Genomic DNA, 25,150 nt, shown 5'->3' on the forward strand with positions numbered 1-25,150 from the left:
TTGCACTGCTCCAGCCACTTCCCAACAACGGGTCTCAGTTTCTCAGAAATTGCTTTGCAGGAAGCATTTTTGAGCAGGTGCAGAAGCGAAAGCTCTTTTCTGCGTTCCAGACTTAAAAGGAACAAAGAAGGGAAGGTTTGATTGTTCATTATGAAAACCTCTTCCTGTCCAGGTAGGCCTGTCTATATGGGTATTGGGAACACAGACAAGAATGAGTCTCACTGCAGCTGCTCCTCACTAGCAGGTTGCTGAATGCGGTTTTGGTCTGTCTCTGGACTGTTCCCTGGTCTCGAAAGGGGGTCCCCACTTTTTATCTACTGAGAGGTGCTGTTTGCCCTTGTATTGGGTTTGTGTGGCAAGATTTTGATAGCTGGGGGTCTACAGGGATGGCTTCATTGAGAAGCCCCCAGAAGCTTTCCCTGTGTCTGGAGGAGCCAATGCCAACTGGGTCCAAGACTGTCCCGCTGCTGGCCAAGGCTGACCCCACCAGTGACAGTGGTGGCTCCTCTGGGATAACATAGTTCCAAAGGGGAACAAAACCCCACAATATGGTAAATTCAGCCAGAGAGAGCAGCGTGAGAAAATGAGAGGCTGTGGAGTGTCCTGCTCTGGAGATATTCAAGAGCTGGCTGAACACTGTCCTGAGCAGTGTGCTCCCTGTTTGGGCAGGGAGGTTGCACTAGATGCCCTCAGGTGGTCCCTTTCAACCTCAACTGTTGTGTGAAATAATGAAGGCACTGTTTGAAGAAGCCTTAGTAGTCCCCACAAAGAAGATAAGCAGACCACAACATATGTGAAATACTGCAGAACAGCTCCTGGAAGCCTTTGTTCCATGGTCAGAACTCATAAATAACATTTTCTCTATTAAAGAGCAAATATAAAAGTGGCTTGTTGAGATTAATGCTACAGGTATTCACTTTTCAAAGGGCTTTGCCAAGGCTAATGAGCATTATTTTCCTTGTGTTGCAGATGAGTCTGGGAATTAGAGAGGTTTCTTTGGCTGTTGCAATGCATGGAGAAGCAGATTTACTCCTCAGGTGCCCATAAGCATGTTCCTGGAGGGTTTTCTGTCAGGTGTGGTTTTTCCCATGCTCTCCAGCTGCAGAATCCCAGGCAGCAATGCACCCTGCCCTTCCTGCAGCCTGGGAAGAAATGAAAGTGAAAATCCAGTGGTGTTTTAAAGAAAGGAGAAGTCAGTCGGGTGCCTTTTTCTGTGGGATCCAAGTGGCTTCTGCATCTCCTGTGCAGGGCTCTGCAAAAGGAGCTGAATGAACCGGGAGCTGGAAAGGCTGCTCAGGCAGGGAAAGGAAGAGGCACCAAGGCTTCCTCGGCTCCAGACCACTTTTGAGGTATTTGTACTGCCTTCTCCTTTAAGGGGTCCTGTCTTCTAGCCAGTCCTTTCTCTTACAAAATGTTGTTTCCTCTTTTGAAGTCGGCAGTTAAAACAGGCTCTGGGGCAGGAGGGAAATGATCAGTGTGTTTCACGTTTTTGCCATAAAGAAGAATGTGTGTTATTTGTGTGCATGATCTGGCTAAATATAAAATGCCCCATTTTCTGGCCCTGCCTGCCAACTTTCATGCAGTGCTGCCCATCTGAATGCAAACCCCCAACAGCTTCATTAAGTGGCACCCTTTTATGTAAGAGTGAGTGGCACAGAAGGAATGGAATAAATCTCTTAATGCATTTTCATCTTCATGTAATTACCAATAATGTTTCCTTCATCAAATTAACCTGTATTTTTTTCATCTTGCCATGTTTTGTTAGTATCTCCTTTTCCAAACTTGCCTGTCATACTGGCAAAGAAAGGGTAATTTGCCAGGAGCGTTGCAGTAGAAACCTTTGCAACTCTCCCCTCTCCCTGCTTCCAGTAAGAAGCTGTTGCCCAAGCTGGAGCAGACCGTGCATTGTTTTCCCTGTGGTTACTGGTCCACTCCCCAAAGGGAGCTGTGGAAACCCTGGTGGCTCTGGTTCTGAAAACTCAACAGAGAACCAAACCAGAAAGTGTCACTCAGTGAGAATATTTGGTTTAAAAAGTGAGAAATTCAAGCAGTGAAACTGTTCATTCTGTTTGTCTTAATGTGCTGCAAGCAGAACATAAATTGTTGGTAGTGTTTTCTACTAGTTATTGTGGAAAACCTGGTTAAGAGCAGTTGCTGGGAAGGTGTGTACTTACTCTACTCTCAGGATTATTGCAGAGAGATCTCAGTTTAAGCAGAGAGTCCTGCCGAGTGCTTTCTGCACCAGCTCGTTGGAACTATGGAAACAAATTGCATCCAGGCTCAACCTGAAAATCGCTGGTTTGCCTCTTCTTATGTTCTCATCCCTGTTGTGTTTTGCTTTGGTTGGTTGGGTTTTATTACAAAAGCTTGTTGAGAGTTCAGCAGATTCAGCAGCTCAACAAGGTGAAACCAGTAGTGAAAGTAATACAAAAAGTAGCTCTTACGTAAATGCTGCTCCTTTTCGAGGAAAGAACTTGAATGGAAAACAAAATCCATGGGATCCACTGAAGTTCCCTGATTTTTGTTTTGTTGTTTCCTTACTTCCTTCAGTACTATTATTGTTTTCAAGCTGTTGAAACTTGGCTCCTCAAACTCCCTTTGTGGTTGCGTTCCTGCCTTCCCATTTGTTTCCGGGTGGGACCCTCAGCAGCTTGAGACTAGCACAGGTATTAGGGATAAGTGGTTTTAACTTCTGCTCTGCTGGAGACTTCGTATGTAATTAGAAATTAATGCCTAAATGCTTTGAAACTTCCTCAAGGTGCTTCTCAGGTAGTGATGTACCAAAAAAAAGTTGGTTTAACGAAGGCTTCAAACTGAAAGCTTCTGGGGGCAGAGCACTTTGTGTTTTCTAGAGCCAAGCTTGTGAGGAAAGTTGAGTGAATTTTCCAGATTTCTTTTTTCCTCTTTTGGATAAGTGAAACTTGGGTTTTCCTGAAACCTGTTTCACAAATTCACGGCAGTTTCATTGAAATGATTGAGGATTCATGGCTGACTAAATCCAGGGTATTTTTTTAAAGAAATAGTGTTTGCTCCTTTAATTTGAGCGATATTTTCCATATCTTTTAAATTGAAAAGTAGAATGCAATTTGACAAAGAATATTTCATCTTAGAGCAAGCAAAACATTCAGCACCAAACATAAAATCATAGAATCATAGAATAGTTTGGGTTGGAAAAGACCTTAACATCATGCAGTTCCAACCCCTATGCCATGGGCAGGGACACCTCACACTAAACCATGTCACCCAAGGCTCTGTCCAACCTGGCCTTGAACATCACCAGGGATGAAGCAGTCACAACCTCCCTGGGCAACCCATTCCAGTGCCTCACCACCCTAACAGGAAAGAATTTCCTCCTTATATCCAATCTAAACTTCCCCTGTTTAAGTTTTAACCCGTTACCCCTTGTCCTGTCACTACAGTCCCTAATGAAGAGTCCCTCCCCAGCATCCCTATAGCCCCCCTTCAGATACTGGAAGCTGCTCTGAGGTCTCCACGCAGCCTTCTCTTCCCCAGGCTGAGCAGCCCCAACTTTCTCAGCCTATCTTCATACAGGAGGTGCTCCAGTCCCTGATCATCTTCCTTATCTAATTGTTTTGTGCGTTTTGAAAGCTACAGCAAGTCAAGATGTTATTTGTTGCATGTATTTACTGAGTGGTGTGTGCAAAGCCTCTGCCCAGAGGAGCCTGGAGGGCCTGGACATGGAGCCTCCTGCCCACAGGCTCAGGAGGATTTACCTTTCCCTGCAGAAACACCTTTCCCTGCAGTTGTCTTTTGCTGTGTTTGACCCAGAGATAGAAAGGTTTGCAAGCCTGGTATTGCCCAAACCCGTCTCAGTATCGTAGCAGATAAGCAGCATGAGCACTTCTTTGCCTGCATTCCAGTTCTCTTGGCTAGTAGAAGCTTTACAGCACTTGGAAATTGTTTTCTAGGAAGATAATAAGGAGAGATAAGAATGCTGAATACTGCATTTTCTGTCCAAACAGGGAGATAACTGAGGGAGGAGCCTGGTGAGGCTGCCATGGGATCCTGGAGGATGTAAGAGAGCATCCAACGCTGCTGGTGATGAACACCCAGGGCAGGCCGATGGGTTTAGCCCACTTCATGCAGCTGTGTTTCCTGCTTCTAACCATTGCATCTTCCTGTCCAAGTGAGTCTCCTTGTTTGACGTCTGTGCTTTTCACTGCATGTTAATAGGTATTAACTTAATAAGCTATTAAGTTTTTTTTACAAAAGTATTTTTATTACAAAAGCTTGTTGAGAGTTCAGCAGATTCAGCAGCTCAACAGCTTATTAGCTTTTATTAGAAACTTAATTAGAAACTTTAATTAGAAAATTAGCTTCTAATAAAAGCTTATTAGCTTTTATTAGAAAGCTCAGTTATGTCCAGTTAAAAATAAAGCTACAAAACCAGTAAGGGGAGAAAAGGAAATAAGGAGGTGAAGGCTGATTCATTTGACCTGTCACAATCACCTAACTTGGAGGGGTGACTTTCTGGTTCTGTCTGAAGTCAGATGAGGTGAGTCCTCTCTCAAAGAACTCTCATTCAGACTCTCCTGAGCTCTCTCCTGAGCGAGAGTCTGAATGAGTAAACCCCTTTTTCAGCTCTCAGCACCCAGTGCTAGCATATTCCAGCACTTCAGCCAGGCTGCTGGTGCAGTTTGGCTTAGCTGTGAAACTGTTGCCTGCAGGAATACTGAGCCGAATCTGTGACAGTGACTTGGGACACTGCATGTAGTCTGGCAGCTCAACTGTGATCTTCCTTGGTCATAGGATCTGGATGTCTGCTGGAGATATCCCTGATAAGATTGTGCCAAGGAGTTTTGGAAGGAAAGCAAATAAGAATGGATGAGTCATCTGAGCCTGTCTGGGCATAGGACCTCCTTGCTCAGCAGGGGAAATGTCTTTCAGCTCACTTCCCAAGCTGCTACCAGTGGCAGCAGTGGAGGAATTATGTCATGCTTCTATTGAATTGTCCATTGGCAGACAGCATCCCTTAAACCAGGACTGGGTTTGCCCACCCATTGTCTAACACTGAAATTCTGGGGAGAAAACTGGTAGAAAAGAATTTTTCTTTGGTTTCTCCTGTAGGTATTGCCATGGCCAGTGATGACCCTGCAAAGGGGACACAAGACTCTTCCTTTGGCAAAACAAATGTGACAGTCTATCACTGTGAGAGCAATGTATGCGAATCAAGCAATGACAAAGACTGTGCAAAAATCGGTGAAACACAAAATAAGACATTTTCAAATGAAATAATTCAGTTGGTGACCAGTGACACGCAGATCACCATGTGCTTTCATCGAGGAAATACGATTCCTGAAGGAGTTTATGCAGTCTTCTGGGAGAAAGACATGGGAGCGGGACACTCATGTGGCATCCTGAGTTACAAAGGTATGCTCTGCTGGGAACCTGGCTATACGCTAATGGAGGACATGTTTTGGTTATGAAACTGAACTGTTGTGTATTTAAGCAGACAGCAAGGCACAGGAGTAAGCAACTTCTGAAAATTAATTCCTTTCGTGATAAAGTCGTTGAGTCATTCACAAAAATGAATTCAGTTCTCTCAGGTCAAACAGTGCTTAAAATACACTAGGAGCAATTCCGAGAGATGCGGGTCAGGGAGGAAGCTGGAGGAAGCTGTTTCTCCCGTAAGCAGAAAAGGTAAAAGGTGTAAGTATTAATAGTTCCCCTAGATGGCCCCCGCGGTACAGAGCCGGCAGCGGTGCGCGGTACGTGCGCGGGGTTGTTTGCCCGACCAGCGGTTCGGTCACGCTGTAAGCCGGTATCACAATGAACCTTCCCTTAAATTCACATGCTGAGCTTGATGTGCTGTGGCATGGAATATCCCTTTGACTCGCTTCGGTCAGGTGTCCTGGCTCTGCTTCCTCCCTGCTTCTTGTGTCCCTCTTCACTGGCAGAGCGCGAGAGACTGCAAAGTCCTTCATCAGGGTTAAGTGCTACTGAGCAACAAGGGGTGTGTAACCAGCGTTGTTCTCAGACTAAAGCCAAAGTACAGCACTGTACAGCTGCTAGAAAGAAAATTAACTCTCCCAGCCAAAACCAGCACAGTAGGAAGGAGTTTCCAAGAATCTCTTAGAAGAGGAGTAAGTTGTATAGAGCCCAGTGGGGACAGGCTGGGTGAGAGATGCGCTCTGGGGTCTGAGATTTACCCAGCTGCTGGTCTTGCTTGTTCCTCTTTTTTGATTCCTGTGGGTAAATGGGGGTTGCAAGGTTTTGTTATCATTTGAATGGATTTTAATTGCAGAAAGGTAATGAGACGCTTTTTACAAATATTTTGTTGGTTTTATTATGTGTGAAAACTTTTTTGCTTTCTCCAAATTTGAGGATTTCCATTATTGGCTCCCAGAACAATTCACAGTTTAAGGGAAAAGAAAAGCTAACTGTTAATTTGAACAGTTGGTGAATTAAACATGGTTGCAAGAATCTCCAACTACTTGTGGTAAATGGAGGGCCCGCCTGTGTTCTAGCCTTTTTAACCCTCGATTGAAGAGCTTATAAATGATCCATCTTTATAACTAAAACTCCTTCTGTCTTTCGGCTTTCTTGGAAAATGGGTCGGGTACCATCATTACAGAGGAGGTTAAAATTTGCTGCAAAACAAGCACAAACCTCTCAGTGCCCAACCATACCTTGAGGTGCTACACTGAAGTGTTGAAGGAGGAACCCAGAAAATCAACAACTACCATCGCTGGTGAGGGAAATCAAGGTAATAGCTTCATGTATGTGTTTGCCTTTTACTTTGAGGGAGTTTTGCCTGGACAGCTGTGAACAGAGTTTCACATGGGTGGCATGGGGAGATGTACTGAACCTTCGTACCTTGGACCCACACATGCTGTAGCCATCCAAACTCAAAGACTTTCCACTAGGCCCTGTAGGTGCCCAGTCCTGGACTTACGTATCCATAGCTACAGGTTTCTGTGACTGTAGCGGTGTAGCTGTAGATACAGGGATGCTGAGGGGTCATGATGGCTGTGCAACAAGTTTCCAAGAATTCCACTTAACAGTAAGTGATAAATGAGACTTCACCTCTAGACTAAGAGGGCATTTGTCACATACAGGTATTTTGGTATCCAAATTTCTTTCACTGTAGAAATCCCTAGCATCTTCCTTAGGTTATGGACAAACAGGGCATCTTTGCTTGAGACCAGTAAACACTATTTAGTCTCTTCTGGAAACAGCCCTTAGTAAGGGTATGGCTTTTCTTCACTCTTTGCTCTGATGTTTGTTTGGTGAGGTTTTTTTTGGTTTTGGCTAGGGGGTTGTTTCTTTTTTTTTGTAATTTTTGAATGTTTGCTGGATGATTCTATGATTTCTCTTCCAAATTGGACCAGTATTAAAGCAAGCTTTCTAGATATTTGTATGTTTAAATTCCCGTGCATTGAAGTGCTTTAAAAATGGTCAAAATGGATTTCCCATGTGGCCTTTTAACCCACCACTAAGGATGGGTTTTGTCCCTTTTCATTTTGTTTTTTTTCAGTTGAGATGGAGGTTCAAAGGTACCTGTTGTGGTGGGGAGTCAAGGATTAGCTTCAAATGTTAATAGCCATTATTTTGTTACAGGCATCTTCATTGATGTGAGATGATATTAAAATACCCTAAGCCAGAGGCTGTTTGTTCTCTCATTCATCAGTTCCTTTTCTCATAGTCAGCTTTTGCAGAAGCACCAGCCCCAGTTCTCCCTAGGTGCTGCTTCTGAGGCAGGCTTATTTCTTGGCACACCTGTTTGAGTCACATGGACTTTATTTTCTTCTGCTCTCCAGATAATCCTCAGTATTTGGTCACTGAAAAGAGCAACGTTGGCATCATCACCACAGTAACAATTCTTGTGCTTTGTGCAGCAGCAGCTCTGGCAACATGTTGTGTGCTACAGAAAAGAAACGGTACAGTCTGACAAAATGTGATGCTTCCTATGGGTAACATGCCTTGCAAGCAGTGCTGGTAGTAGAAGCAGCATACAGGGTTTTCTTTCTGGATCTCATTTCCATAACAAGTTGTTAAATTATATTCATTGTGAAGGGGAGGCTGGGCTAGCAGCTGGTAGGAATTCCACCACTGCATTTGCTGCCGTGACACAGGACCCAGTCAGCTGCTTTACTGAGAAAAATAAGCACAGAATACATTTCCTCATTGCTACAGTTACCCATCTAAGTGACTGCCCTGCTCAGCCTTACCCCTATGGGATCCAGCTCCTTGGAGCGGGCTCAGACTGCAACATTGCTGTGCAGCTTTCCCTGCAGAGACGTATCCCAGCCAGGAGACTGCTGATATCCAGACATGGACTGACAGGTCCTTTAGGTGGAAGGTTCCCACTCACAGCTCTGCCTGATAAAGAGCCAATTTAAATTTAAGAAAGGATATTTTCCTAAATGCATCCAAGTGGGGAGTTTGTTTTACAAAGTAATATGCATGGAAAGGGGGCCAACAAGAGACTTTTGACAAAAGCATGTGGCAATGGCTTTAAACTCGAAGGGGGGAGACTGAGATGAGCTCTTAGGCAGAAGCTCTTCCCTGTGAGGGTGCTGAGGTGCTGGCACAGGGTGCCCAGAGAAGCTGTGGCTGCCCCATCCCTGGCAGTGTTCAAGGCCAGGTTGGACACAGGGGCTTGGAGCAAGCTGCTCTAGTGGAAGGGGTCCCTGCCCGTGGCAGGGGTTGGAACTGGGTGAGCTTTAAGGTTACTTCCCACCCAAACCATTCTATGAAAGGGCTGGGATAGGCTCCGTGGAGTGAATAAGGAGTCATGTGAGTAAAATCACTTGGAAATACCTGCCTTTTGCTCTTCCTTCCCCCACACCACAGAGACTGCAATATTCTTAAAGTGAGATGATATTAAACCTCCTCATACTTCAGAACAGTTGTACTACAGTAGAGTATAGAACTTGAGATCCAGCTGTGCTGTCATGTGGCAAAGGATCAGACCTGCCATATGTGGTGGGGTTTCGTACAGGTTCACAAGGCCTGTGAATCTCTTGGAGATGGACACCAGTGAGTTGCTCAGGCATTTCAGATACATATCCACTGGGGAAAAACAACTGCAAATTTGTTAGTTTTAATTCTTCTAAGTAAATCTTTGCTAATGCCGGTACTTTACCTTTTTGCTGTTGTTGTTTTTTCTAGGAACTGTCATAGTGCTTCGTCAGACCTCATGGTAAGATTTGATTTTAATCAAACTACATTTAATTATGTTAAATGGTGAAATCACATTACTAGAGTGGCAGGAGGGTGGTCAGTGAAAGACTAGATATGTTGACTAGGACCGTGTTCAGCGGATGCCCATTTCCTCCCTGCATCAAGTCTGAGTCAATAGATTTTAGCTCATGAGTTTGCAGTGGTTCCACTACTCATGTGTTGATCATGTGCACGCTTCTATAGACACCCCTTGACATACAGCTTCCTCCTGTATCTTATAACCAACCTGGCACCAGGGTTTATGAGACAATGTGTAATGCCAGAAGCTGAGACATCTCTTAATTCCCGAACTAGTCCATCCTGTAAAAATAAATGGTGGGTTCTTTTTCTTTTTAGGAGAAAACAATTAAACAATTAAATTTCTAAGTCTGAATTTGTTTAAGGTTAAATTGTTGGTCAGAATTCAGTTAAAGCTTAAGATTTTTGTCTTGTGCTCCCTTTCTAGTGAATGGAGTGAAATAGCTGTCTTGAGAAGATGATTCATCTCACCTTAAAATGGTTTTAAGATGAAACAGGTGAATTACCTTGTGAAGGTGCCTCCCTGGCAACTCTAAAGGAAGCCAATGGGAACAAGCCGAGATGTTTGAACATCTACAGTTGGACAAAACACAAGGATGCCTGAGAAAAATGAGTTGCACAAGTGTTTGCAAAACTCAATAAAGATAACACTAGTCTCACTGCAGTTGTTACAGTAAGATGTATTAATGGATATATTAGTGTGACAGGTAAAACATTTCCCACTAGTGGTTTCTGTGAGGTCCTGCCCTGGGGTGTAACACTGGGTGATGATCCAGGCCTGTCCTAGAGCCTCTCTGAGGCAAAGGCTGCTGGGCCACAGCAAGCAGGGCAGGGTTTCAGCAGAGATGCCATGAACTTGCTGGGCAATGGAGGTGCAATCCTGTTACCTTTCAGATTTCCAAGCCAAAATACAGACAATTGGATTGTAATTCTTATTGAAATCAACCTGTGCCTTTGGCCTCACATATTTTTCCTTCAATTCTGCAGCTGTTAGAAGACTCGGGAGTGGCTTCTGACAGTTACAGCCTCACACCTATTGGAAAAGCATCCACAAATGAGAATAGCAGGTTTGGTGCTAGCAGCACACTTCTCAGTAGCATCATACAGCATCCAGCTCAAGAAGCTCATTTTGTGAGAGACCTCATGGCAGTTTTCATGAATGTTCCGTCACGAAATCCATATGTTCAGCGAATACCCTTCAGCCACAGTTGTCCAGCTTCAGGCTTTCACGAGCAATACAAGAAGCTCCCTGGATCTCCCATCCCGTCCTGGTGCTTCGCTGAGGACAGCAGGTGCTGCAAGATGTGTGCTGGGCTCAGCAGCCCAGGTGTAAACCAGCTGAATTCTGTCAATGGTTTGCATGACTGAAATGATCAGTCCATGTGAAATTCTGCAGAGAACTGTATCTGTGCTCAGGCAGGTTTTGCTGAACCTTGAGGCGGATGCTCACTGCGTGTCTTCCATTTCATAATGTGATAGCACACCCATAGGTCTTTATTGTTTTTAACTCCCAGGTGATCTCTAGATCAAAAAAAGAACCTCTTACAATCCCTGCATCTGAAGACAGGTTTAGGTATGCTGTGTGCAGGCAGTGTGTGATGAATGCTGCACTTCAGGGATCCCCATTTCGTAGTTGAAATGGTTTATCATTCACACTTGGTTCAGTTAAATCTCCAAAAGTTTATTACACCTAACCTAGCTTCAGGCTTCTCCTGGGTTCAGCTGTAGCAGTTTTTTCTCCTTCCTAGTAGCAGGTGCAGTGCTGTGTTTTAGACTTTACCCTAAGAACAGCGCTGATAACACTCTGATGTTTTAAGTTGTTGCTCAGTAATGCTTACCCCGATCAAGGACTTTTCAGTCTCATGCTCTGTCAGTGAGGAGGGGCACAGGAAGCTGGGAGGTAGCAGAGCCAAGAGCCAGGACACCTGACCCAAAGCAGCCAAAGGGGTATTCCATATCACAGCAAGCCATGCCCAGTATAGAAACTGGGGGGAGTCACCTGGAAGGCCCAGATCACTGCTTGAGTCGGGCTGGGTATCAGTCAGTGGATGGTGAGCAATTGCTTTCTCCTCCTTGTTATTTCCCATATCATTATTACTGTTGGTGGTAGCAGTAGTGGGTTTGTGTTACACCTTAGTTACTGGACTGTTCTTAACCCATGGGGTTTACATTCTTTCCATTCTCCTCCCCATGCCGCCCAGAACTGGGGGGAAGGAGGAGAGGAATGAGTGAGCGGCTGCATGGTTCTGAGTTACCTGTCAAGCTTAAACCATGACAAGGCTTTTGGGCAAAAAGGAGCAGCAGCACGACTGGAAAAGCAGGTCTGTGTAACAGTGTGAACACTTGTGGAATCACTTTTACATAGTTTAATTACCCATAAACCTGTAGCTGAAACTTCCAGCAGGAAATCTCAAAGGATGTGGGTTGTCATGTGACTCTCGAAATTTGCTACGATCAAATCTAAAGGGAAAAGTTCATAATGAAAGACATCCAAAAATATGTTATTAATTAATGTCAGAAATGCAGAAAAACCGCTGTGCTTCAATTTGTTTCTTGTTTGGCACAGCGGACGAGTGCTGTTAGGAGGTGGTTTTCCCTCCCCAGTGGAGGCTTTACACTCATGCTGATCTGAGATACCCTTTTAACTCAGCTGTCAGCTTATTTGTTGGATTTTGTCTTTCTAGTTTTAATGTGGTGGAATGCAGGCAAAACATCATGAAGAGATGGCAATCCCCAGCTATTCAAAGGCTTTTAGGTATTTACTGATTATGTTTTGATCCAGTTAAAATAACTTCTTCATGTTATGTTATTATGTTCCATCATGAAGAATGTGATAGTATAGTTATTCAGTAAGCCAGAGCTAAGGTTGCCCATAAAGAATCCAGACTGTACAAGAATTTAGAGGTAGAAGGAAAAGACTTTCCCTCTTTACACAGCACCTTAACACAGAACAGGGCTGCTGCAACTTTTCAATGGAGTAGAGCTGAGTCTAAAAGGAGTGAGTGAGGAAGAGGTTTTTTGGGGTAAAAGACATCCTTTTTGGAGGTGATAACATATCAGCTGCTATAGGCTGGGAAAGGAGCACTCAAAATGGGTATAGGCCTTTCAGTTTTTGGCCGCACTGTAGGTATCACAAATGCTTTAGATTCTGCTTCCCTCTGCTGTAAATTGTTGCTGTGGGTGCCTTCGAGGAAGTGCCGATTGCTCCAGCGTACGCAGTCAAGCTGCATGCCGAGATTCTGGAGATTTCCAGTGATGCACACATTGTTTTCCTACACCTAGAAAAATCCTGTCTTCAAATTGAAGGCTGTGGCAGTGTGGTGCACGATGTCACGGACTCCATGGGGCTACGGAATTGTTTCTTTGACGAAGTCTCTTGATTATATACTTTAAGCTTACAAGGGCGTTATGAGGAAGAACCAATAAAACCCCGCCGCACAAATATTCCTCTACATGTTACTCAGTTACCATTTTTCTAACCATTTCCTTGTTACTGTTGCTAGCTGATACATGCTTTAGAGGTAGCAATCTGTGTTATTGCTTAAGCAGTCATCGCTCTCACAGATTATGTTTCTTTTATGACCACATAGTGGTTAAGCACAAGGTATCTTCTGCTCCCAGAACTTCCTATTTGAAACAGTCTATGAGGAACAAACATTATTTTTCTCCTTGGTCCACTTATGCCAGCACTTTGTGGTTAGCCTCGCATGTGCAGCTGTGTTCTGTTCTAAAGATGGTCCTCAACATGGCAGCTCTTTTGTATGGTCTATGTATACACACAAACGTGTGTGTATAGAAAAACCTCTGGGTGTGTGTATCTGGTGTTCAAATTGCTGGCTGACACTGGGTGGTTTTGGTCTAAACTCAGATTTTGAGTTGTTTGGAAAAGGGACAAAATGATATTTGAGAACTCACATGGTATTAATTTGAGGGATTCAGGTTTAATGATGTGCAGATTTGATTTCTACTCTTTAGCACCGGTTGGGGCCAGAGAGCTGATCAGTCACACTCCTTATGGCTCACTCAAGCACATTTTCATTTTGGTTTCTTCTTTCTACTGATGATTGCACAGATTGTGATATTCAGAGGCATCGATGCCAGCTGTTTCACTTTGCCCCTCCTGAACTGTATTGTGCTGTTAGACACCAATTATCCCACCTCTCAGGAGGAACAGCTTTAAAAATCTACAATATTTGTTCTGGGAAGCTGCACTGTGTTGTTCTGCAATATACAAATATAGGAAAATAGTTGTTTATGAAAAAAGATGGCTCTGGCTCGCCAAACGCCATCATTTGGTATTTGTAATTTCATTTTAATGTTTGGTTTTTTTTTTATTTGTGTTGTTATTCTATTCACAATGAAACAACTTAAAACCTCACTATTCATTGGTAACCCTCTGTTGATGTGTCGTTACTTGGTATGTTAATCTCTTTTACAAAGCATCACCATTAGATGATTCACAAACTCATAATCCAGTACTACTGTCATGATTCGCTTAAATATTACTAAAGCAAAGACAGGGAGTAAGAGATATCTGCTTTTGTGTCCAGTCGTGAGCCTCTCTAAGGCTAATTGAAGGGTCATTTCACAGCCTGCCTGAACTCTGTTTCCTTTACAATGACTGATGGAATGCCTAAGCTTCCAAGCATTCAAGAAACTCTTTGGGAATGCACCCCTTTCCTGACGTCTTCACACAGAGAACAAAGCAAGAGGAGTTTTTCAGCACATCGGGGAGAGAGCAGGAGCCACATGTGAACTGTGGCAGAGACTCCCTGGTTACCAGCTCTCATGCTGCAGACACTACAGAATGTGTCATTAAATGTGAAGGCAGGAGGCATGTGAAGAGGTACAAGAATTTAAGGTTTATCTGAAGTAAGGGAACATCTCTCAGCTACTCACTCTTTACAAAGCCAAGACATTTGCACCAACCAGCCAGTGGGAAAACTGACCACTGAACTGATTGTACCGAGCATCTACATTTCCAGCAGGGACCCAACTGGGAGATCATTGCCTGAGTTGAACACTGTGAAGAGCAGCTTCGAGCTTATTTTTCCTCAGTTGATTGTAAAGGGCAGGTAAGTGCTCACTACAGAGCACTGTTTAAAGTCCTGCCCTCAGGGTTGGGGGTTGTTCAGTAGTAGGAAACCGTGGGTGTTTTAAGTGTGAAGTCAAAACCAAGATGCACCTCTGGAGAGAAATCTCCCCCCACCCTCCATCACATTCATTATCATACTAAACTGAAAGCCGCACATTGCTAAACTGCCTTCAGTAAACAGCTGGTGTAGCTGGAAGAAAAGAAGGCAGTTGTGGCTTACAGCACTTTGGGTCTTGCTCTCATCAGTGAGACAATAGAGAACAAGTAAAAAGACCCTTGAAAATGCCATGGATATGTCTCCTAACTGCATTGCTCTTTCTTCTGCACCTCCCGTGCTTCCCTGGCCAGAACGGTATGTACAGCACAGATGCTCTTGCACTTCACAAGTCTAAATCTTTTCTTTTCTTTCCTACCTTCCGCTCCGCCTTGGTCTGTCTCAAGCAGGTTCCTGGCAAATTCACCAGCAGCCAAAGAGAGGTGGAACCTTGGGAAACATTCTGTGAAATCATCGGATGAGATTTTAGAAAACAGCTTAAAAATTGTATAATCTGAACTTTTCTACAGAGAGGTTGTGCACTGTGGAAGCAGTGCATTCCCCAGGGATTCCCCCAGCTGTGGGAATTACTGGGAAATTTCCCAGAATTCGCAGTAATGAACTGAGTCTGTATTGCTAAGGTTGACAGGGGAGCCCACTACTGGATAGAAATGAGTATTGATATATACTAGAGACAAAATTATTGAAGCCTTACCAGAAATATCCAATGCTAAATATTGTTGTAGCTATTGAGAGTACAGGCTGGAGGCAGTAAAACTGGTGAGAATATTTTGCCCTTTTTTCGTTAATGTTTGTTGAAGGGACAATACTGATTTGTGCATCAGGATGATGGAGATGGATTTCCTGGGCTTTCCTTCCCCGTTTGTAAAGGCTGAGTGCTCTGTACTTCTCCAGCTTTCTCCATAACCCTTTTTCTCTGCTGCTCTGGAAGGTAATTGCTGACAACTCCTGGGTTGCCTTAGTTCCTTCTTTAGGTGTTGTAGGAGGAATGTCTGATGAGGTCAGATTGACCGACTGTATCAAAATTCCATGATCTGGTCTTTCTGTGCTTGTTCCTTTATTAAAACTAATTGTTTTAAGTATGTAGGGATCCTTAATTTGCTTGTCAACAGTGAGTAATTCTCCCTTTTCTAGACTATGTTTGTCCTAGATATGCAATACTCTACATTTCATTGGCCTGCCCTTGCTTTTTAATGTCATTTCTTTTAGGTGTTTCCTGTTTGATCCCTCTGTTCCTTGCTGTTCATTGCATGAGTACTTACTGGTCAGATTCTTTTGCTCTCAAGGTCATTTGGGGACTCAAAGGGTCTCATTACATATTTTTATACCTTTGTTTCTTACCATAGGCTGGAATTGCACCTTCTGCAATTCTCTTCCTAAGAGGCGACATTATCCACTTGACTGATGCTGCTAAAGCCTCCTTTCTTTTTGTTTTTTGAAGTGTAGTTTTCTTCCATTCTCTGCTATTTTTTGATACTTTTGTATTCCAGACTTTGCTCCAATTATTGGGCTGAGTTCAATGAAGCTTGTATTTTGAGAATTAATGGGATCATACTGGAAGCTACAGAGCAGACTAAATATTTTTAATGAGTAACAAGCCTCTTTTTTTGCTGAGGCATGAAAATGTTGAATTCCACAGGTCAACAGGCATGAAAGGCACTATCGGCTTCAGGGCAGCCAAGAGACGATGGGTGCACAATAGCAAGGGCAAGGTCCAGTCTCAAACAGCAGTTCTGCTGACGGACTAGTTTTGGAAACTACTCTGATATTAAGAATAGATTGAGAAGAACACTGATATTACAATTCCAATTTCATTTCTTATTTTTAGGTGGAGAAAATGAAGAGTCAACAGACATTATCAGTGTTCACGAAGGAGAAACCATCAGCATAACTTGTTCAATTAAAGGTTCAGAAAATGAAGTGGGAACATACTTGACAACTAGCATACAGCCTGTCAATGTGGTATATGTTTCCAAGCAGAATACTTCATATATCCTTCCTGCTTTGGCTAACCGCACCAAGTACTCAAAGGAAGGAAGCAATCTCAGGATAACTCTGCACAATGTACAGGAATCGGATTCTAATATCTATCAATGCAGTACATATGTTAAAACCAAAAGCTATCACAAAAAGCTGTTTGGGAAGACAACCATAGTAGTGGTAAAAGGTACTGCACCTTTTCTGTCATGAACTAATAAATATAGCTATATATTTGAAATCAAAGATTGAAAGAAAGCATAATGGGAGAGAGAGTCTGACAGGACTTTCCCCATGTCTGCTCAGGTAATGTACTGGTTTAAAGGAAACTGTGAGTCTGTTCTGTGAACAGATGAAGAAAACACTTTAGATAGAACAGTACCAAGAAAACCCCCAGAACATCAATCCACAACAAATTTAACCCTAGCTATGGGTTTTCACATGAGTCATAGGTTGCTGCAGCAGTTTGGAAACGGCGAGGACAGTCAGCTCTTTCCAAAACAATCTTTCCAGTCTCTATGAATAACTAGGAGACAATGAGCTGGTTTTTGGCAGTGATTTTTACTAATGTCTTTTTCTTTTTATTATTACATCTTACGGGAAAAATTCAAAACAACTGGGAAGTTGGTGCTAGTCAGGGTTTGCAAGCTGGGCATCAGTGGATAAAGGGATGTGGGGTTTTTCTCTTCTTACCAAACAGTTGATGATGGGCACGAGTGCTCCTTTTGCCCACGTTTCTGGTTAGAGATTTTTCCCTCTTTAAATCTTTTTATTGTAAGAGGGTTGTGTCCCCAGTATTCTCTTTGGCAGCTAGGTCCTCTACATCCCTGCCCTGCTGATGAGAGCCTCTAAACTGCTACAGCTTCACCAGAAATCGCAGGGTTTTCTTACTTTCCTGTCCCCAGGGCATGCAAAACATAATTGATTGCGGGGCCAGTAACAGCCATTTGTATCTATGAAGAGTTATCCTGTCCTTCCTTAGGTTTCCCTTCTCAAACTTTTTGACTGTTTTCTCACATGAATTCCATCTTGTTGATTATGTACTGTTTCTCCAAATTATTTTATTAAATTACCTTGTATCTCTTTGGGATTCTGCCCCTTTTCTCTATAATGTTTGCCGCCTTCCCAGAATTACCTCTTGTACAAATGTGATGAATTCTGTCTTCAGTCCCTCATCCACATTAGTTAATGTCAGAAGGGATGGGGCTTGTCCTCAGAGGAACTCGGTGAAACTTGTCTTCCCAGCTGGACAGCAAGCCATTAATAACTGCTTTTTGGAGAACACTTTCAACACTCATGGGACCCACACTGTATGATTTCACCCAGACCAATGGTCTCCAGATCTTGCTGTATCTTAATCTCATGTGAGAGAGCAGGCAATAACCCATTTCTCAAAGGCAAGCTGATGTAGCTGTATTCCCTTAGAAGAGTTCAGTACAAAAGATACGTATTTTGTAGGCAGGTGGAGACCTTTTACAACCAGGTAAACGTGTTTGATCCATCCTACTTTCAGCAAAAGCATGCCAGGTGGCTCGCGAGGCACGCCTAAGGGTTGCCTCTAAAGAAATAATTTCACCTAAATTTCTGTGGTCGTTTTTTTCTGTCCTTGACTTCTGTGTTTAAATCACTGTATTTAATAGTTCAACTGTACGGTGTTAAGTATGTGGTAGCCATTAATCTCTCTTGTTCTTAGGTAAACCCAGTGGGATTGTTGAACAGGCACCGCTGTATGTGAATCCTCAGCAAGGCCAATCTGTCAGCATTACCTGTGCATTGAAAGCCTCACGTGAAGATGAAAGGATCTACTACTTGCTCAAGACTCACGTGCAGCCTGAACCAGTGCTGTATGTTTCGAGTCAGAATACTTCCACTGTTTTTCCTGCTTTTGCCAATCGCTTGGAGTATTCGAAGGAAGGGGAGAAAATCGTGATAACTCTACACAACCTATGCAGAAATGACAGCGACATATATGTATGTGCTGGAGTGGTGAAAAACTCCTCTTTCCTCTCAGTGAATAGAAGTGGCACCATGATGCTGATTAAAGGTATCCTTTTACTTGTTCAATTGTAAAAGACTGTAGGCAGGTTGTAAGACAAAAGCTGGACCTAAAGCTTGCAGAACATTAGTGAGGACAGGGGAAGCACTAATCCATGGCTAGACTTCTTCCAGTACCTGGGGAAGTTTGGAGAGTGTGCTCAGGCTCCTCTACCCTGTTGTCTTAGGACACAGCCAAGCACTATGTTCCTACCTGCCTTGTGCAACCAGAGGGGAATTACAAAAGAAAAGAGTTGCTACAATCCTGCATCTTAAAAATAAACCAAGTTCAGAATCAGATAACAAACATTCCATTGTGTCTGTGAATAATCCGTCACTTTTAGGGAATTAATTGGTATTTTTAGCATCAGTTCTTTGACCTTCATGTGCCATAAATGTCTTTTAGAAACCATTCTCTATAGTGACTCTGTGTTTCAAAATAGCTCATGCTAGGGAGTATGGAACAAGTCCTCAGGCACTTACTTAAAGTACCACAGATAATAGCAGAGACGATCTCACACACCCTTATTACACACTGAGCACTCTGGAAGCATGATCCAAAGAGAGGGGTGTTTTTTTTTTTCTGCAGGATAGTGGTGTAACCGTTTGCTATACAAAGACAAACCCAGCAATATAGTGCTTGGTTTTGACCTTACCAGTGTCGTTTAACCCTGTGCACTGGGCTGTGATGAGATCTTTGGGTAATTAAAATAAGCTTTACACAGGCCCTAAGAGTTGCAGAGGATTTGTCTTCAGTCTGCAAAAAAGGCTGTACTCTCACTCTGTGCTGCTGGGCCATAACTGGTGCAAGGGTTCAGTAATGTGGATTGGGGAAAGCAGCATCTGCACATCAAGGAAGCATTGTGATTACCGGTATTATGTTATTCAGAGATGGATTAATTGAGCTTTTAACCCTTTCCACCAGCACCGTTGTGCTCAGTGTACACACTTCAGATCACAGTAGCCTCCTCCTCCTGTTATTCTGCTTGCAAACCTAGCTGTTTGCTGTAACTCCTATATACTCCTGGCCAAACCCTCAGCACTGCTGTAATACAGCAGTGAAACATTTTCTGTTTCCATTACAAGTGTGTGGTCCTACTTCTGATCAGTGCTTATAGAAGCTACCACCTTTGTAGAGTGCTTCTCACTGACCTCCCCCTGCCATGCCATCCCTAGAAAAGCACGGAGAATAGCAGTAGGCAATAATAATGGGATGACAAATGTGGCTCTGTAGCTTGCTGTTGATAATTGATTTTTTGCTGACCAGTGAATAATATTTTATTCATACCAAAAATAGAATTCTACCTCTTCATATTTATAACACTGATATAATTTTACATGCAGAAGGAGAGCAGGCAGACTGCGAGAAATGTTCCTGGCTCATCTATGTTCTTATCACCATGGTCACTCTCCTGTTTTCCGTGCTGATGTGCTGCACCTTGTACCGTGTTGATGTAAGTTGTTGTGGTGCCAAAGCAAAACCGAATCCAGGTGCAGTGAATAGGTGCTTTTGATATTCTTTGTAAACAGTGACAGCCAAGCAAACATTTGATAAACCTTAAGAATCATGGCTTTCTGTTGTCTCCTCTTTGCCCTTGGTTAATGCCTCCTAGCTGTAAGCTCTTGGCAGTGAAGACTGTGTCGTCTTATGTTTCTGTAACTCTTAGTAAATGAGATACTGTTTGCCTTTTGAGACCAAGCCTCACAGTCAATAACACAGCCATGTGTTTGCACGTATTTCCCCGAACAGAGCACCTCATTATTCTGTTTCGCTGCTTTGTTTTGGTAGTTGGGAATGGGACTGTGCACACTAACCTTGTATTAGACGTAAAGAGGATGTTTGGAGGAGAGCACAGCATCATGCCTGAAAGTTGCTGTAGGAGAACAATTTTACGCTGTCCTAGAAGAAAGGCCAGCAAGATTTTTTTGCCTTTACTGGTGTTATTTACACTCATATCGTGCAGCCAGTGCCCAGAAACTGTCTCTGCTACATCCTTCTGCTCTATAAAAATGACCCAAAATTGACAGAGTATGGCTCACAGACCAGACCCTTATCTTGTCCCTTCACTTCAGCACTGCTAAAACCCAGTGGTATAACATCATTCTTGCAAAGCCAAGAGGCCTTTTGGGAACTGTCCCTTGTGTAACCAGTAACAAACTAAGGATATTCCTTATTTGTGCTGGGGCCAAAGCTGCACCCAGCTCTTGAAGGAACTTTTGGTGAAATTACATCAGACTGACAATAGACAGTTAAATAAATAGGTTGACAATTTCCACCTATGGTCTAAGCCCTCACTGGCTGATGAGAGGCAGCTGGAAAGTACATTTCCATTTCAGACAGATGGACTCTGAGGTGTAAACTGACTCCTTGGTCAGAGTCTGTTCAAGTTCGGTGCTGAATAGCTCTTCGGTTTGTTTTGCAGGTGAAGAAGTATTTCCAGAACAACCCCCCAAATACAGTGTACGAAGACATGTCTTACAGTGTTAGACAACACACCTCGCGGACAACCAACGCTTACTCCATTGACAATTAAGCTTCTGCCAGCTGGGACCATGCATGGATCAACCATTCCTTTACAGGTCTCCCTCAGAGCTGCCTTAGCAACCTGATGTGGTAGCTGAACTGAAAAAATGCTGTCACTTACCTTCTTCAGAGGAAAGAAAAACCTGCCTCATTTCCAAAGCTTTTTCTGGTTTTTGATCACTTGTAATTTCGGGGTTTTTTTTGGTTAATGTATATAAAATGTACAGAAATGCAGGTACCCTGCACATGTGTTTGCAGTTTAGGATGGAATGTAGTGTTTTTTGGACTATACTTTCTGGCTGGAGGCAACATATGGACTCATTTCTTTGACTGATCAATAACCTTTTCAGGGAAGGTGGGATAGATGATGGAGAGGCCTGGCTCTGAGCTTTGTAACTGCTCAGAAAGACTGTAAGATGCAATGGATCCACATATGCACGGATTGTAGTTCTCTTGTGAATCCTCATGGGTCTGCCGGAGAGCTCAGGTAGTGAAAACTACTCAAGAGTTACAGCAGAGAAATCTGGTCTCAAGAGACCTCAGACACGTTGTGGCAGAGCGTGGTACGAGTGAGGTGCTGCCTGTGTGGGAGATGCTTACGCAGAGAACATAATGGCTGGATTTCAAATTACGGCCTTTGTCAGAGATACTGGTGTGATTGCTGCGGGTCTTGGTGTGGTTGACATGCAAAAGGACCAGACTTGGGGCATGGGGGCATTATGGGGCAGCAGGAGTATTAGTGATGTGCTGGTGTTGTTTCAAACTCCAGAGCGTTTAGGACTATACAGCTGAATGCATTTCTCCAGGTCAGTGAGCCTACACAGTGCAGTACAAGGTGAGCTGATCTGAGATAAAGCCAATGCCTGCACTTCACACTGGGTGCGGGTAAATCAGATCCAAATCTCTTAAAAAGGAATTTATCAAAGCCATCAGTCAGGTGGGAACTAAGTTTGGCTTAGTAATGGCTTAGGACAGGTCGCTATGATGAGCTTAACTCTCCTCTAGCTAAACAAAGGCTACAGCTTTCTCTGGGGTGCTTTGGTTTTGCAAAGCTGTGTCTGCTGCAGAGAGTCAATAGTTTGCATATCCAGAGGAATATCAGATTGCACGGTCCCGAGGCAGGATCGAGGGCTTGACGTGTGATTCCTGGGGACAGGCTGACACTGGGATTTTTCTTTACTGATGTATTTGTTTAGATTTTAGGGATTAGGGCTGGTTTGCCATTGATGAGAGCTGGAGCGGAGCCAGGCACAGGGGATTCCCCCTCTCCGAGGTGAGCTCTGCTGAGATTCCAGCTCGCTGAGCCAAGGCTGCCACTTAAGAGAGCCCATTGCCTTCCAGATCTTACTCCTGAAATGCTGTGCAACAGACCCGAAGGGGAAATCTGCGCATGGGGGTGGCTGATGGAGGGGGTTTTACCTTGTAAGAGGTGTCTGTTGCTTGCAGACCCCGTGGTCTTCACATAGCTGTACCTGAATGAAATTATGTTTATGACCAGGGCTTTGTAGAGTTGCTCTGTGTTTCTATACATCTATTAAAGACTTTCATATATCTTGCAAATGAACACTAGTCATTGAGGGGACTGTTTCTCTTAGTGTTTTGTTTGGTTGCTGTGGGTTTTTTTTTAAATAGAGTTACTCAAAGGCTCGTTCCAAAACGCTGCAATGCAACGCCTCAATAGACAGCAGATTTTCACCTTTATTCACCAAATCTGTGTGGGTTTGGGCGGTTTGGGGTTTGTTTTCTTTTTGTTTTAAAACTAAGCACTGAACAAAAATAATACCAGAGATCCTGGGGGGAACAACAGCATCTGCACTGGGGTCACTTAGAAGGCCCTGACCCAGAGGGGACTGGCCCAGAGCAGACCCTGAGGGTCACAGCACAGGGGAGCCCGAACGTCCCCTGCAGCATTTAGAGCAATTCTGTCTGGAGCAGCCCCAGCTCAGGTGTGGATGTAGAGCTGGGGAAGACGATCTAACAAATTAGATACCAATCTAGGAACTAAAGTGCCCAAATCAGAAGTAATCACTTCTTATCCGTTCTTATTTGTGAGAAAAGGTGCAGGTTTAGCAGAGAAGGGCAATACTCCCAGGGAGACAGCGTACAGAGGCTCAGCATGAGCAAGCTGGCACTAGAGATCAGCTTTCTGTAGCAATGCTACTGGGCAAACATGACCACAGTGATTAAAAAAGAGAAGCTGTGAAAGGAAACAGCCGTGGAGGTGGTTGCTTTGGCTTTTATAAATAAAACCTAGCTGAGGAAATTGCCACTGAGTGAGACATGGCCTGGGTTGTAGCTGTGTAAGGGAATAGAGAATCAACCCCACAATCAACCCAAGCAGTGGTGAATGAGCTGCTTGAAGAGAATTGCTGGGGAAATTAGCTCAACAATGTCACAGAATCATAGAATGGTTTGGGTTGGAAAAGAGCTTAAGAACATCCAGTTCCAACCCCCTGCCACGGGCAGGGATGCCTCACACTGGAGCATTTTGCCCAAGACTGTGTCCAGCCTGGCCTTGAACACTGCCAGGGATGGGGAGCAGAACTGCAGCTCTGCTATCAGAGTTTAGCAAACAGGGATGGAGGAAGCCGAGGCAGCTGAGAAAGGGCCGTGTGTTAGGAGCAGAGAAAGCACAACAGACAAGGTACAAGCCATGGCAGAAGTGGCTGAGGAGGCTGGGTCTACATGGAACAGCCTTTGCTGAGCTCTTGGGAAGGGGAGGGCTCATTAGAAATGATCTTTCATTACCTGCAAACCTGGAGTGACCAACCAGCATACGTAGATCACTGCTGGTGGAGCACATGGACTCAGTAACATTGAACTGAGGAAAGCACTTTCACCCTTTGACTAAGGAGTATCTGACAAGTGCATGATTGAATTCAGGTGGCGAGGACATTGATAAGCCAAGCTGAGGCACAAAGCGTTTTCCAGGAGGGCAGTATGTGGGATAGAAGTGTGTCCTCCTCTTGTTGCACCTTGTGATATGCAGTAGGACACTGGATTAGTTCTACTGACTGTCCTGCAAACAAACGTGCTTCCAGCAGCTGTGAATGCTGCATGACTTATTTCTCACACCTGCATTGGTGTTATTGCCTGGGGTTAGGTTCTCCCACCCATCTGTCACTGGTTGCTCCTTGTGATCATTATTCCATCCACCAACTTACACAGGAGTTTTACTTGGAGGATATGACCAAGCTATGTCCTGGCTCTGCTGAAGGTGAGCTACTGACTGGTGACTTCTGAAAGCCCCTGTGTTAGTGAAAAACCCATTTGCATTCAACATTTGTGAGCACTTGTTTCCCAAGGCATTTAGTTTCTGTTTGAATGTTTGGTAGCACTCAGCTCACGATTCGCAGTCCGCTTACAGTCAAGTTGAAAACACGCAGGGTTTTTCTGGTAGACAGATTTGGCTTTCACACAGTTTAGAGCTCTCAAGTGCTGAAAATGCCTTCTTGGTGCCGCTTTTTTGACCTGACATCTCTGGTTAACACGCTTCTGCTCTAGTTAATGGACTCTCCTGCTGCTGCCTGACACCTGATTTAAAGAGTATTTGTATTGTCATGCATAGTTTTAACAGTATTTGGAATGCTTCAGTAGTGAAGTATTGCCTATGAGCAGCATGCAAGAAATCTTCCAAATGCCACTTGAAATCTTGACAGGTTTTAACTTACTTTTTGGTGTATCACTGGTAGTACATTACTGATCTTACAACTCTCTCAGAGTATCCTACCTTGTCTACAACAGTAAGGCTTAATTGTAAGAGATCAGTTTTCATTCAAGAAAGTGAAATAAAGCAACCAGGCTAAATGCTGAATAGGGTGAATAAACCACTTTGTCCTAAACCTAACATTTTAAAGGGTTGTCTTCATCTCTCTTGCACAAGCGATTATCTCTTCATCTTGACAGGAGGGAACTCTACTGTGTGTAAATAAACTTCTAATAGGGCTGAATGAACGCTCTGGGTGGTGAAGAGTCCTTCCTGTGTTACTACCTCACAAGAACAATTACTTTGCTTTTGGGTGGTATTTGACTGCAACAGCTGGCTGGCACGCTCCTGAAACTCTCCCCAGAGATCATGTCCATGTCCATAGAGAAGATGCCCACCTCAGGTACCACAAATGTCCTGCTACACTCTTGTGCTTCTGACTGTAATGAGAATAATATCCTAACATTGCGAATGCCAAGTGGAAGATGCTCGCTCACTCTTTCTGTGGATCAGTAACAGCAATTAGGAACTCAC

The 25,150-nt window shown here is 43.8% G+C and overlaps 1 protein-coding gene and 1 long non-coding RNA gene across 3 annotated transcripts; both read left to right on the top strand.

The window, feature by feature from the left end:
* The first annotated feature begins 1,139 nt into the window (after window positions 1–1,139).
* Window positions 1,140–5,385, top strand: LOC130595063 (uncharacterized). Its single transcript, XR_008971212.1, has 3 exons — window positions 1,140–1,349; window positions 3,984–4,147; window positions 5,089–5,385. It is a non-coding gene; the product is annotated as an uncharacterized LOC130595063 (long non-coding RNA).
* An 8,910-nt stretch (window positions 5,386–14,295) lies between these two features.
* CD7 (CD7 molecule) lies at window positions 14,296–21,465 on the top strand. Of its 2 annotated transcripts, XM_057401416.1 has the most exons (5): window positions 14,296–14,672; window positions 16,204–16,542; window positions 18,046–18,396; window positions 19,731–19,840; window positions 20,810–21,465. In XM_057401416.1, exons 1-5 carry the CDS (start codon window positions 14,603–14,605, stop codon window positions 20,918–20,920), a joined length of 981 nt encoding a protein of 326 aa, XP_057257399.1. In that variant the 5' UTR covers window positions 14,296–14,602; the 3' UTR covers window positions 20,921–21,465. The 2 variants fall into 2 exon arrangements, with proteins under 2 accessions (XP_057257399.1, XP_057257400.1); XM_057401417.1 differs by lacking the exon at window positions 20,810–21,465 and having other exon boundaries at window positions 18,046–18,362.
* Window positions 21,466–25,150: the final 3,685 nt, after the last annotated feature.

This window comes from Pezoporus wallicus, unplaced genomic scaffold, assembly GCF_028554395.1.
Source record: "Pezoporus wallicus isolate ANWC-B61680 ecotype Strahan unplaced genomic scaffold, APGP_CSIRO_Pwel_v1 contig_8702, whole genome shotgun sequence".
Lineage (NCBI taxonomy): Eukaryota > Metazoa > Chordata > Aves > Psittaciformes > Psittacidae > Pezoporus > Pezoporus wallicus.